The following is a 13,547-nucleotide window of genomic DNA, read 5'->3' on the forward strand; positions in this document are numbered from 1 at the left end:
TTTTGTGTCAGAGTGACAGTCAGCAATGGCAGATTGAACATTAGTCATTAATTTTGGAATCAGCACCTCCTAAAACCTATTTTACGACACCCATGACGACTTTTGTGTCAAAGTGACAGTCAGCAATCTGAAGTACTACATATTCGTAATCTGAAAGTAATCAAGTCAATAATTTCAGTTATTTTGAATCGACTATGATTCCGAATTATTGGTAATAGTAATGATTGTATAGATGATTAGTGATTCCTTTACATGTAATGGTAATTTACCGTTTCACTTGATTACATTACAAGTAATCTGACACCCAGTAGTGTCAGATTACAAAGTAAAATCAAGTAATCGTGTAATCCGGAATCGATTACGATTTCCCCATCTCTGGGTTTAGTTATATGGTTCATTGGTACTGGTGACCACCATCTGGCTCCATCATCAGACCCTGAGTACCACCTCTTGTCAAAGGTCTTGTTGAGACGAACCCAACGAGCCTAAACACGAAGTCGTTTACTTACATGGTTCACTGGTACTGGTGACCACCTTCTGGCTCCATCATCAGATCCCGAGTACCATCTTGATGTGTCTTATCATCTTGACCGTATTGTAATTTTCACATTTTTATCATCACAACGTTGTAATACTTTAACATTTAAACATAACAAAGTATTACAAAAGCAAATATTTACGGATCTAGGATCAAATTCGTTGGTCGCTGTTTACACACACACAATGCGAGGATAGCCCGTGTAGAAACAAGGCGTCCGACCCACACAACAATAAATATTCTCGACGTTTGCGATGAAAACTCGGAGACCAAAGCGACATACGTCTTACCTCCTCGAGCTCCGGCGCGGCACTGAAATCGCAGGCGTCCGTCGCCGGTAAAATAGCGACAGGAAGGCTAGTTTTCAAAAAATTGGCAAAAAATCATGATAAAATATTATAACGACAAATAGATAACAACAGTTTAAGCACATTGTGCAGATTATTTATATACTAAAATAACTTCGATAACATGTAGATTTTCGGAGAAATGATCACTTGTTTCGATGTATTTTCAAGACAAAATTGAGTTCGTTTTACTTTCAATTTCTCAATTTCAAAGGATTAAATGATAAATATTGTTTAATGGGCCTTAAGTACAAGATATTTGGAACTTAAATTTACCTCATTTATGAGAGTGATCTTATCAAATTGTACATAATAAGAGCTCCGAATTCTGTGCTTCACGCGGTTTTTCCTAAACGAGCATCAGAAAAACAATCATTACTAATTGAAAAAGCTTTTTTTTTTTCATATGTTTTTTATTTAACCGACAGTTAATAAGATGTTCTAACTGAAACAAGTACTTTCACTGTCTTTTAGTATGAGTAAAGTGTACAATTTTGTCGATAAATATTGTGCATTTTACAATATATCGCCTTTTTTTGTCATAGCGCTCTTAAGGTTCTACCAGTTATTACATTCTCCTGTGAATAAAAATGGACTTTGGTCATTTTGGATCTCTAGTTCGCACGCTTACTACGCACTCGCAAATACTCCGATAGGGGAAACGATATTAACCTTGAATGGACTGTTTAATATACCAACCTATACACCGTGTTTTTATTGAATTCCGTTAACTTTAATGGAAGGTTCTTTAGATCAAATACAATTAATTTTTCTAAGAAACTAGCGTCTTAACTCTTACGGTTATCGAGTTATTAAAAAAATAAAGATAATTACTGAACACGTGTGTAACAGCCTTTACCAATTCCTAATGTTATTTGTTTTGACATGTGCCGTCAATCACTAACTTGAATGTTATTCTTAAGGGTCTCTCACACTAATAAATTCATTTATTATGTATGAAAACGATGCAAAAATGTTTTTTGCGAATTTAACTATAAGTGATATACAGGATGGTTCCTGATAATGAACCTAACGACGTGTCGAATTTAACGGAAAATAAAAAAACACGGTGTATATCGACATCACATTTAGTCGCAGTCAAGGCTAGTTACCTAAATAAATACGAGGAATAAAAGGCGAATGACAATCTATTTTAGTTCGATAATACAAGATTAATTGACTTTTAAAATCAAATATTGAGCACAGTATAATAAAGGGTAGTTACTGAAGTGTTGTGTGACTCAACTTCAAGTTATCTAAGTGAAGTCGTATGACTCAGCTCAATGTCGCATAGGTATCAATCTGCTTCGTAAAACAATTTTTATATGAGTTTGAGTGCCGCTCTACTCATGGGGGACTAAAATTTATATCATAACTAGCTGAGCCTAAAACATAGGCCTAGAATGCTTGAATTACAATTTGACCTGACCCTCTAAATCAACTTGCTTGTCGCGCGCGAGTCTACTCTATACTTGAAGTCGCGCTTGATATATGGACTCGCGCGCGAGAAGGCAACTTGTGCTAAAGGGTCTGACTAATGCAAACTGGAGAATAATTTTATAACAAATTTATAGCACCTGTTTATAGCTCTATACCTTGTTGAGTATTTCTTTTCAAAATGGCTGCTTATATAGTTTGCTGTAAGCTTATTCCTAACAAGAATTCTAGAAGAAATAGGCTATAGAAAAGTTACAGAAACTACAGAAGCTAAAGAGTGTATAGTTGTGGAAAAAAATGTTCCCAAGGAACTCTTAATCTATGCGAAGACTTTATAAAATACTCTAAATATATCGAACTCTGTGCGTATAGCGTAGAACCTAGTTCAAACGCGATATATCTTCTACAAATAGGTAAGTAAATGAGCGTCAGCTGGATAGTGCGCATGTCCGGAGCGGGATGCGGAGTGTTTTTTTAAACCCCGACGTAAAAAAAAGACGTACATCCCGAACGTATGTAACGATTTAGTTTTTTTTTAAAGCTGAATTAAATGGTAGTGTTCTTATCCATGTTTCATGAAAATCGGTCCACTATCACGGGGATTTTTTTCAAAATTTTAATTTTGTGGTTAGGTTATTCAGGAATGTCCACCGTACGCGTCCGCGTCAGGGGGCCTACTACGAACCACGTTTAACATGCCACTCCGTCGCATTTCAGTGTGACAGAAAGGCGTCGAACGTGGTTCGTGGTAGACCCTTAGATAATAATCTCATGCTATTTTTCATTTTCACTAACCCGCTCACTCGCTCCGTTTACCCGTTAACCAGCGGACGCCTTAATGGTGGCTATCTAGAGTATCTAGGCATATGGCAGGATATTTCCAACACAATAACACTACAAGAAGTCAAAGATCCAAGCATTATATTCTATTTAGTAACAGTTATATTATAATACTGATAAACGGGGGTTTTAGGAACTAAATAGCCTTAGGTTTTTGGAGTTTCGTAGCATTTAGTTCCATAAAGGAATAGCTTAACAAATTAAAATATTTACCTAGATTTCTGTCTTAGCACACTCAATAAAGTAACATTGTTGCCATCTCACTTAGGTTAATAAGCGAATCTTATTCGCACTTTTCATCATAACATTCTGGGTATATTTATTTCGTTAAATAATGTAATGTTCTCAACAAACTTCGCTCTATTTGCACAAATATGACTACACTCTCTTTCAGCCACAGATTTAGTGCGGTCATGAGATAAACATACGTAATAAATTGAAATTAAAAACACGTTGAACATTCCTGACAACATACCAAAATCGACCTACTTAATTTGGCCGGGTTCAATGTTACCCGCCAAAACATTGGTGGGCAACAAAAAAAAGTCACTTAACTTTTTTAAAGTATAGCTAGAAAGGAATAGTGATACTATGGTTAGGGCAAAAATAATAGCGTTTTCTCTGCTACTCCTACTAAAATTTCCATAAGAGCATCTCCTTCGATCATACCTACAAAATGTTATTATAGATGTAGCATTATGGTTTCAGCAAATATGGCGAAGTGTGTTGCGTGATTGGAACGAAATTTTCCTACTTGTCGAATACGTCGGTCAGCTCGAATTTCCATATTTTGTTGGGTCCGATTTCCGTGACGTAAAGATGGGATCCGTTTCTGGTCACGGCGAGAGAGTGGGGGTTGGTGAATCCCTGAAAAAAAAAAAAATCTGTTGTAATTTACTTCTTAGATACTCGTAACAGACAGAAATATACAGTATAAATAATAATAATAATTAGATCAGAAATACCTACTAGTGTCTGCAGTGTCTTACCAACAAGTGGGCTTTTTTAAAGGAACGTAATCTTACATAATTATTGAACTTAACCTTAACCATGCCCTTAATTTAATTAATAATAAAAAATGTTGACTTTATAAACTTTCTTACAAAAATTGTATTGCCAGCAATGTACAGCACACACACTTGTCAAGTGAGGGCCCAATGACAGCTCATAAGTATGAGCGATATGAGTAATGACAATTAAGAAGTGCACGAATTATGAACATTGAATGTTGGAATTTCGGATAATTAATTTTTCAGTTAATTTAAATAACTAGGATTTGCTGATGGGCATTTTCAGAATTTGAGACACCCCAATTAGCGAAAGTTGTTAACAAAAATTAACTCACTGTCAGTTTTGTGACGATAATTAAGCATGAAATTTCTATAAAAATATTGTTTTTGTGTTAATAACATAAACTTTAAGCGATAATCTACATTCAGAATGTGAAAAAAGTAAATTTTTAGGCAGATTTTATGCTTAATTGTCGTCACAAAACTGACAGCGAGTTAATTTTTGTTACAACTAACGCTAATTGGGCAACTTACCCAAATTCTGAAAATGCCCTGATACTTATGCGCAAACGATTGCTAATTGACTGTATTATTATTGGTATTAATAAAAGTCCGGGTGGTGGTAACACACTGTACTGTATACATATGTATAGCAGAGCTATATATACCCGGCGGGGTATATACCCGGTATACATTTACCCGGTAGGTACCAAGAAATTTCACCATTAAAACTAGGTTTTCAGTAAATCTGTGCTTTGAAAAGAGACGGATAATATAACGAGGCTAAATTGCCAGCTTGACCTACTTTTGCACACTAATTGCATTGCACCTCACGTCTTTAAACTTTAATGTAAAGCTACCTCAATATTGGCAGCCTGCCAGAAAACGTGGAACTGGATTTAATACTAACATAACCACAAAATTAAAATTTTGAAAAAACCCCGACCGCGACATAGTGGACCGATTTTTATGAACACTTCCGACTAACTCAGCTTTCAAACAAAAAAAAAATCGAAATCTGTTCATCCGTTCGGGAGCTATGATGCCACAGACAGACACACACAGAGACAGTTGTTTTTCCGTCGGGGGTTAAAAAAGAACTCACCGCAGTAGGTTCCCAAGTATCCAGAATGTTCCCAGTCATAGCATTTACGGTAAATCCTCTCACTGCAATATTCTGCGCTGTCGGTCCATTCACAGCGTAAATCGTATCTCCATGAGACGCGACAGCGAAAACTCTGCCTAAAGTCGGATCCTCAATAATCGTAGCTGGATCCAACATTTTGATGTAACTCTTGAGACCAGCTTTCGGGCAGACGATTCTCATGTTCTCCCTATCAGCAACACAGACCATATCAAGATGTTCCAACAGAGTAACACTGTGCGGAAGATTCAAGGTCAGCGTATCGGAATACATCGGGATTTCAAGTAGGAGTTTTCCAGCTGCGTTGAACTTGAGGATCTGGTTGTTGCAATAGCCGTCAGCGACGAAGATTTCTCCGGTCGTGGCGACGGCGACTGACGTGGGCATGCAGAGGAGGACCCTGCGACGGTAGGGGTAGCCCGCTGTGAAGGCTTCGCCGATCGTCAGCGTCGGGTATTTGTGGTTCAGCGGGGTGTACTGAAAGAGATGCAGATTTTTAGAAAGTCGTTAAGTGTTGGTAAGGCTTTTAGAGTGTGTACGACAAAATGAGAGACAGGAAGCGCATTTAATAAACAATGAATGCTCCTTTTGTTTGTATCCTTGTTAGTTGTTTATTAGCAAGCGGTAACGACAGCTTGACTTGGGAGCATCCTAATCAATCTTAAATTATTAGTCAAATTTCTATATTAGAGACTGCGAAACATAGATATGTTAGAGACTACGAATAGTAGGTAGGACTGGTAAGGCAATTGCACTTATACGGTTTCTGATGTGACGTAAATGTGGTAATCGTCTAACGGTAAAACTGAAAGCAGCTTATTATAGGTTGTTTACCTATTGGTCGCTTGATAATAAAATTGGTCTTTTAATAGGACTGCATAAATATTAAATAATACCTTAAAAACTTGATGTTTAGCCACATCCGTGACCCAGACGTTGTCGTGATGGTCGACTGTTAGGCCATGAGGCATGTAAAACGCATTGGCTCCCCAACTATGGAGGACGGAGCCGGTATGCGGGTCCAAAACCAGGATAGTGTCCTCTACTATCGGTCCTTTGTCCAGGTTCTGGTATACGTTGGACTCGTTGAATGTGCTAAAATGAAACAACATTTTTTTTTAATAATGTCTTAAATATTATTACGCTCTTTGTATGTCCATTTGTATTGTAAATCAATGTATCCGACTTAAATTAGCGTCGTAGGTACTTTATAAATATTGGGTCTTTGAGATCCGTAAGATAGCTTTCTGCTGACTCTCAATATTTCAGTGTCAGGTCAGGATTGGAGATGATGTTATTTTCATGAAAAGCACCGTCAATTTATTAAAGAATCTACTAATCTACCTTTCGTCCCATATTCTTTCAGCTCTATGGAATATGACCGGCTGTCCCAGAGAGTTGATAGAAACCGCTGTAATCTGACCCACGTTCAGAGACTGTTGGGGCCAATCCTTTACTTCTTGCGGTCTCAGCACTATTTCTTCCTTAGGCTGAAAACACGAAATTATTATTTAAAAATAAAACGGCCAGCACTCAGCAGTTTAGTCCGCGATTTTATTTGCAACACTCACCAAATGTAAATTTAAACTCTTCAAAAGATCATCTTCAGGTCCATAACTGAAGTAGTCGAAGTTTTCCCGAACCGTTTCAGGTTCACAATTTAATCCACGTAAAAAGAGGAAGAATAATAAAATCGGCAACATTTTAAGCGGTTTGTTGATGTCTGCTGGCGACGTAGCACTACCCTGAATATTGATTGCTTGACGTTAAGTCCAGTGCGCATGCGTGGTTCGGTAGCGGATTTGGCTCTTAGGGTCAAGAACAACCATCCATCATACTTCCTCAAGGACGTAATCAAAATCGTATATGTATAAGGAAATATTCGTTTATTTCTCACATAACAGGAATCTCCAACAATTTGGTCGAACACGCATCACATTGTATTTTCTCCGAAATTAAGCGAGCTATTTTCTTAGGCTAAATTACGAAAATAGAAGGCATAATTTCCGTTCAGGGTCAGTCTCAAATTAGAATCGTTGTAAGGGTTTAATGCAAATGAAAATCTAGAAGCTGGGTCTATCTAGGAGTTGTTATTGCGGTCTGAAGTCCGAGTTGGGCTGGTCCCAGATGTAGCCAGTCTCGGTCATGGAGCAGACGGCGTTGTAGTACCGCCCGGGGCTCCGGCAGTAAGACCAGGAGGGGCACTTGCATCTAAAGAGTGTTTGGAACTCTTCTTTGCACACTTCATTCCACCAGCAAGTGCGCTGAAACATTGTTTATAGTTGAGATATTGATTTATAGTTCGTTAGCTTTAGTTATTTGTTTTGTTTTTCTATGTCATGATGTCTCCGAAGAATTTTTATTTTCATTGAATCCTGACGAAATATTTTTCGAGAGCGCTTTATGGATATATCACAACAAAGTATATTTAGGAAACCTTTTCCATCAATTTGCAAGACGTATCGACTAAAATTCTAAATGAATTTCCCTTAAGAAGCAACAGGTTGTTAACGATCAATCACGTCCTGATGGATTTCGGTTAGCATATTTCCAAGTTAAAAGCACGTACCTCCGTCACATATCCCTTGACCGATTGGTCGGAGTAGCTCCTTTTGCTAATAGAAGCCGTCTCCATCGCACCGAACAGAAGAATCGCAATCGTTACATATTGCGCCTAGAATTAAAATTCACACACTGTAAACTGATTTCAACACACACACACATGTAGGTTACCTAATTTCGTGGTTGATACCTTAATCATAGCAGGGTTTGTGGGTTATGTATTATTTTTTGTCGCGTAAGCTTTGGAGGACGGCGCGGATGATGCGCCGCCCTGTCGCCTGTCGGGTCTGCAGCGGTTGAATGGATCGCTCCAATTGAATGGGTCACGCGGTCTGTTGAGTACGCGAGTGTGTTGTGCGTTTAACTGGTTAACACTTTGATGGATAGTTGTTTGTCGCTATTAAATTATGTGGAGTGGAGTAGCTATTAAAAAATATATACTTGTTTAATATTGAGCAGGTTTAGAAAAAAAAACCTTTTGCCTTACTAATATTTCAAATTACCTTCTGTTTTACTTATTTTTGAAGTTTACGTTTTTAAATAAAAATATTTTTATTTATTCTAGTAGGTACTTCTAATTAGGTATATGTTTATTGTAACTCCACACATATTATTTTAGGTTAATGCAAATACGGCACAAATACAGATATACATGTAAGTAAATTATAAATAAAATCAGCAAAATGAAATTGTACTAATAACATTTATTATAATATTCTTATTTAATGACTTACACATATTCAATTTACAAAAATCACTAGCTAAGTAGGACTTTGACATTCTTACTTAAAAGTCAACTGTAAAACATTTGAATAAAAAAACGTACTTAACACAGTTAAAATCTCATTAATTAAGGTTTTATTTTTTAAATATTAAAAAGAAATCAAGAGCATTAGAGAACTTATAGTTATTATACCTACATGAACACTTATGAAATATATCAAACACTGTCGACAAAACTTTAGATTATCTAGATAAATGCATCACGGAATGGCACTAATGAATAAATAATTTAGACTAATTACGATCAACTTTGGTCGGAGACTACACTAATTTTGGGACAATCTACTGGCACTTCATCAAGACCGGATCTAGAACCTAACCGATGAGAAGAGAACCTGCTATATAGACATCACAAAAAACGACTTTCTAGTTGGCCATAAGTTCAGATATATCGAAACAGCTGAGGTGTTGAAAATCTCTTGCACTTGCTCCATGAGAAAGAAGGCGCTTGGATATTTGGTAGAACCTTGGTCACTTCGATATACCTGGCCCCGTAGCCGAATGGCATTTCTACGACGCCAAACGAAAACGAAACGCCGCGAAAGGTAGTCTGGCTCTGTCGCGCCAATACGTAAGAGCGATAGAGATAGATATCTACTAGCGTTTCGTTTCGTGAGCATTTCGTGAGCGTTTGCGCCATTCGGCTACGCACCCTGATGGTGACAAATGCACCAAAAAGCTTCTCATTGGTTAGATTTTGTCCTAGATCCGACCCTGGTACAGCCTGTTCACTACATCGCTCGTATTCCGTCTATATCAATATTGTTGTCTATGTTGTCATGTTCTTGCCGCCTGTGTAGATCTTCTGCTTCTTTTCTGGAATAATAAAAAGCGGGAATTGAATAAAAAACAGGAAATTTATTTTTGAGAATTATGGATCATTCCTTAGACCAAATGGCATTGCACGTATTTGGAATACATTTTTGCTTGTACAAGCTCTTTGGAGAGTATTAAAGAAATGATATAAACTCGGTTCAACTGGTGTAAATATTTGAACTACTATCTTTAGATATCCTCAAGGTCTTCCAGACAAAATCTTAAGGAAAGACTCATAACATAATAAAAACCAAGTCACCTGATAAATCCAGTGAGTTTTTAGATGATTTGGGGAGCTTAGCGGAAGAGGATAGCCAAAGAAAAGGTGGATGGACTGCGTGATGACTGATATGAAATAAATGCAATTGAATGATGAGATGACGTCTGATAGAGAGGTACTTATGGAAGAAAAAGACATGCTGCACCGACCCCAAGTCATAGGAATAAGGGCAAGCGAATGATGAATAAATGAGCATTAACAGTGTTAACATTTTATATTCGATGGGGATGTGTGAAAGTCAAGTACTTATTATGTATGTCTGTGACTCAATTCACAGCATAATAGCTAAAGTGGTTTTACTTGTGTCAGTGTTAAAGGTATTATTATCAGAGTATCACTCACGAGTATTTATTGGGCGAGGGTTGGAAGATGCTGCGCGGGCAGAGTCGGTAATATGGCCAGCATTCACCGCCCTTTTCGCCCGCTTTTGGGCTTCCACATATTCTGACAGCAGAGTCGCGTACGGCGATTTGCTTGGCCTGAAACACAACATATTTTTATTTACAGATTAGTTTTTTTGTTCATTGCATAGTGGTTATGCGGTTGAAATATAAAAGACGACATGGGCTACCTTTAGTTGAACAGGCAGAGTTTCTTATTATTATGCGCAATTTGTATCTCATACAAAATCCTTACGGAAATTAACATATTTTTTTCTGTCCCAGATTACGTACCTATTTTTTATATTATAGAATGAGACGCGTTTTCAGAATCTGGCTAAAAACAAAATTTACGAATAAATTTCCTATACGTTTCTCGCCACCAGCGCCCTTTGGATGAATGCAGTATTCATAAATGCTGAGTCTCATCTTGACTAAAAATTAAATGAATAATTTAGTAATACTTACGTGAAAAACAGCTTCATGACTTCTCCAAGGAAGCCAAAGTTGGTGAGAGGATGCGCGTGAATCTCACAGATGGCGCGCAGGAGGCACTCCCGTCCTTCCATACCGAAGTTGGTGAACATGTCCTCTGCGATGCTGTACATTATGGCTCTGAAATAAGGATAAAACATATAGATAGCTGGAGGCTTTCCTTTGTATGAGAACCTTAGAATTAGGGCGTGGGGGTTTCGTACTTGGTGCAAAGGTTGCCCATTGGACCATTGTCAATTTGGCAAACAGCGTGTGATGCCTGTGATGGTCTGACAGGTTTTGTAAAGGACTAGAATTAAGTTTTAGTATAATTTTGTAGTTCATATTTTATGCTAATACCTAATTTCTGCAAATGGTCAGAAAACTACTCGAATTACTTCCGCTGACTTGGATATGGATTTAAAAATCCCTAACGTGATTTCGGCTTACAAATGAAAAACATTAACTTTAAAAATTAACTTTCATAAAAATGTTGTTGTGTAAATGTAATAAATTATTATGGCACATAAATTGATTTAATCCTCAACGGTACAAATTGTAAATAACTCACAATACCTTCCGCTAAGTTTACGTAACCGTTTTCGAATCGCAAAATGTTTGAAACATTTGACCGCTGGACTCACGTGCTCAGAATGCCTGATGTCTTCCTTAACTAAAGGTGAAAGTAATGGCCAATAATCAGACGTATATATACGTGACGTGACAACAGGACTATAGAGGCTTCTTTGGTAAAGTGTATCGGGAAAATTTATTGTAATGGCGTTCCCATTCTTGTGAGATTGGTTATTAATATTTATGTTGCAATTGCATATGCCTTATATGGTGGGAAGAATGTGAGGATATTTTATGATCAGAGATAGAGACATGTGTTCAATTTACATTGATCCTTAGGTAATATGTGCGATGCGGTCACATGTCCTTTAAAATTTAATTCCGTTTAAGAAAAATTTTGGACCGTTTCGTTAAGTAAGTTGTATTACTTTTTTCTGATGAGATTTTGCTATCGGTCTGTGCCCGTATTTTTTTCTGATTAGGGATACCTACTTCTGTCGACTTATCTATGTAACCTCTCCATTATCACTGTCTCTATTGGCTGAAGTCGAACATCTGCTATGCTTCCTCGTTTTACCTCTGGAAGTGTCTAGAGATTAGACGAGGGAGCGTGGCAGATGTTATGGTCAGTATCCCTTTATATCGCGCCATCATGAATGCTGTAGCGCTCCCCATAGACGAAGAGTACAATATTGATACTGGTAGTACACAGTCTTCTTACCTCTCTCCTCCATGTAGTCTGTCCAATATTGCCGTCTCCACCTCCGGAGCCACATCAGCCGCTCTTTTGCCCCGTCTCCTCTCTAGATACTGGCCCACATATTGGGCCATCATTGACGCAGCTGCACTTCCCATGGATCGTGCTAGGATCGGTGGTAAAGTGCCATAGGGATTCTCGTTGTCCGTGAGACCCAGTTTGTCGAAGTCAACTGTGGAAAAGATTTGTGTTAGAGGAATTGTTTATAAGAAAATTGGCCTTATTAGTGTTACATACCTAGTTACTTACTGTTAAATACAAGTGCAGATAAAGAACTAAATTGTACAGTACAAAACATGAATATTTCGTTACAACGAATCTGTACGACTATTTTCAAAGTCGTATCAAAACGAGAAAAAATGTCGTGAATCGGACTAAATATTTGAACTGCTCCCGCTAAAGTGATCTTAATTTATCTACCTAAATGTATCTAAAAATATTGAACACAACTGCCTACATTACCTACATTACAATGATACTTCTACAAACTAGTAATTAGTTAACAATTAATTAACTTCAACTTATAATTCCTACTAGTTTAAATTAAGTTCTAAAATGTTCTAAATCTACATGTAAACTTGTCTATCTACAAGATACTAACTCTAATGATAAAGAACTAGTCTAGGTATCTAAACATCGTAACTACAAAAGCGTTACAGTTACTTACCAAACTACTAACTTACGCTCTACTTCTACTATTGTCTACATCTCTACTTATAAAACTTATACTGACTCTTAAACTCCACCTCGTACTTTAGGGTACCTGCGAATCGTAACAAGAATGATAGCGTCTTTTCATAGACGTCAATAATGGTTGCTTTTATTTATGGTGTTACTGTCGCATACCATAAGTCCATAACTGTGTGCGTAGCCGAATGCACAAACGCTCACGATAATATCTATTTTCTACTCCCGAACTGTTATTCGTCATTTACAGGGTCGTGCATAGATCTTTAAAACCCTACATAAAAGTCTATTCCCCAAAGCCAGCGTCCGCCGGCTTTGCGCGCATGCGCGCAGTATCGAAAAAACTGAAAACGCATTGTTTGCCTCTGTAACCGTGGCAACGCCTTATAACGATACGGCGCGCGTGCGCGGGAAGGCTTTGGGCAGCTGAGCTGACAGTGCAAACCTTTGCGTCAAAATACAGGAAACAGTGTGAATTTCACGAAAGTTATTCAAGAAAACTAAGTGCATGGTCGTAGAAAAAGTATTGTATGCAACGGTGTTTAACTGAGTCAAAAAATACTCGTGGCGTCTTAATAACAATTTTCGGCTTCGCCTCAAATTGTTACCCACGCCACTCGTCTTTTTTGATCTCCTTTAGTATTTTATGCAACAGGCGTTGCATAAAATACTATTTCGTAGCTATCTATCTCTATCGCTCTCGCGCATTGGCGGAGCCAGACTACATTTCTGCGGCGTTTCGATAGCGTTTCGTTTCGCAAAAATGCAATTCGGCTACGGGGCCTGACATCCATTTTGATGTAGGTACAACATACTACCACAGTAATCAACAAGATGAATAAAAAAAAAAGGTTAGAAGAGGTACGAAAAACATCCTGGCGAATAGCGAGGTTGTGGAAGAGTATCTCGCCCTACAGCA

General features: G+C 37.7%; 3 protein-coding genes across 6 annotated transcripts in view; all 3 read right to left on the reverse strand.

Annotated features, from left to right (window-relative positions):
* Nucleotides 1-1,843: 1,843 nt before the first annotated feature.
* Nucleotides 1,844-7,130, reverse strand: LOC125234982 (peptidyl-alpha-hydroxyglycine alpha-amidating lyase 2-like). The gene is made up of 5 exons (XM_048141416.1): nucleotides 6,888-7,130; nucleotides 6,661-6,806; nucleotides 6,213-6,411; nucleotides 5,278-5,793; nucleotides 1,844-4,029 (listed from the first exon to the last, which is right to left on the reverse strand). The coding sequence occupies exons 1-5, from the start codon at nucleotides 7,017-7,019 to the stop codon at nucleotides 3,913-3,915; spliced, it is 1,110 nt and encodes a 369-aa protein (XP_047997373.1). The 5' UTR covers nucleotides 7,020-7,130; the 3' UTR covers nucleotides 1,844-3,912.
* Nucleotides 7,131-7,183: 53 nt separating this feature from the next.
* Nucleotides 7,184-8,178, reverse strand: LOC125234983. The gene is made up of 3 exons (XM_048141418.1): nucleotides 8,069-8,178; nucleotides 7,886-7,990; nucleotides 7,184-7,580 (listed from the first exon to the last, which is right to left on the reverse strand). Exons 1-3 carry the CDS (start codon nucleotides 8,075-8,077, stop codon nucleotides 7,407-7,409), a joined length of 288 nt encoding a protein of 95 aa, XP_047997375.1. The 5' UTR covers nucleotides 8,078-8,178; the 3' UTR covers nucleotides 7,184-7,406.
* A 444-nt stretch (nucleotides 8,179-8,622) lies between these two features.
* The window catches only part of LOC125234687, a 43,952-nt gene continuing 39,027 nt past the window's right edge, over nucleotides 8,623-13,547 (reverse strand). For all 4 annotated transcript variants that reach the window (XM_048141033.1, XM_048141031.1, XM_048141034.1 and 1 more), the window contains 4 exons: nucleotides 11,906-12,113; nucleotides 10,606-10,752; nucleotides 10,100-10,236; nucleotides 8,623-9,477 (listed from right to left, as the gene is read on the reverse strand). In XM_048141033.1, the coding sequence (XP_047996990.1) occupies nucleotides 9,431-9,477; nucleotides 10,100-10,236; nucleotides 10,606-10,752; nucleotides 11,906-12,113 (539 nt within the window). In that variant the 3' untranslated portion in view covers nucleotides 8,623-9,430. The remainder of the gene's footprint in view (nucleotides 9,478-10,099; nucleotides 10,237-10,605; nucleotides 10,753-11,905; nucleotides 12,114-13,547) is intronic.

The sequence above is a fragment of the Leguminivora glycinivorella genome, chromosome 16 (genome assembly GCF_023078275.1).
Source record: "Leguminivora glycinivorella isolate SPB_JAAS2020 chromosome 16, LegGlyc_1.1, whole genome shotgun sequence".
Classification (NCBI taxonomy): domain Eukaryota; kingdom Metazoa; phylum Arthropoda; class Insecta; order Lepidoptera; family Tortricidae; genus Leguminivora; species Leguminivora glycinivorella.

Coding starts and splice junctions, on each gene's coding strand:
- LOC125234983 (XM_048141418.1), bottom strand. Junction 7,581..7,885: donor TCAAGGGATATGTGACGGAG/GTACGTGCTTTT, acceptor ACAATGTTTCAG/CGCACTTGCTGGTGGAATGA.
- LOC125234982 (XM_048141416.1), bottom strand. CDS start 7,019: ATGTTGCCGATTTTATTATTCTTCCTCTTTTTACGTGGATTAAATTGT. Junction 6,412..6,660: donor GAAAGAATATGGGACGAAAG/GTAGATTAGTAG, acceptor GTTTCATTTTAG/CACATTCAACGAGTCCAACG. Junction 4,030..5,277: donor ATACTTGGGAACCTACTGCG/GTGAGTTCTTTT, acceptor TTTTTTTTTCAG/GGATTCACCAACCCCCACTC.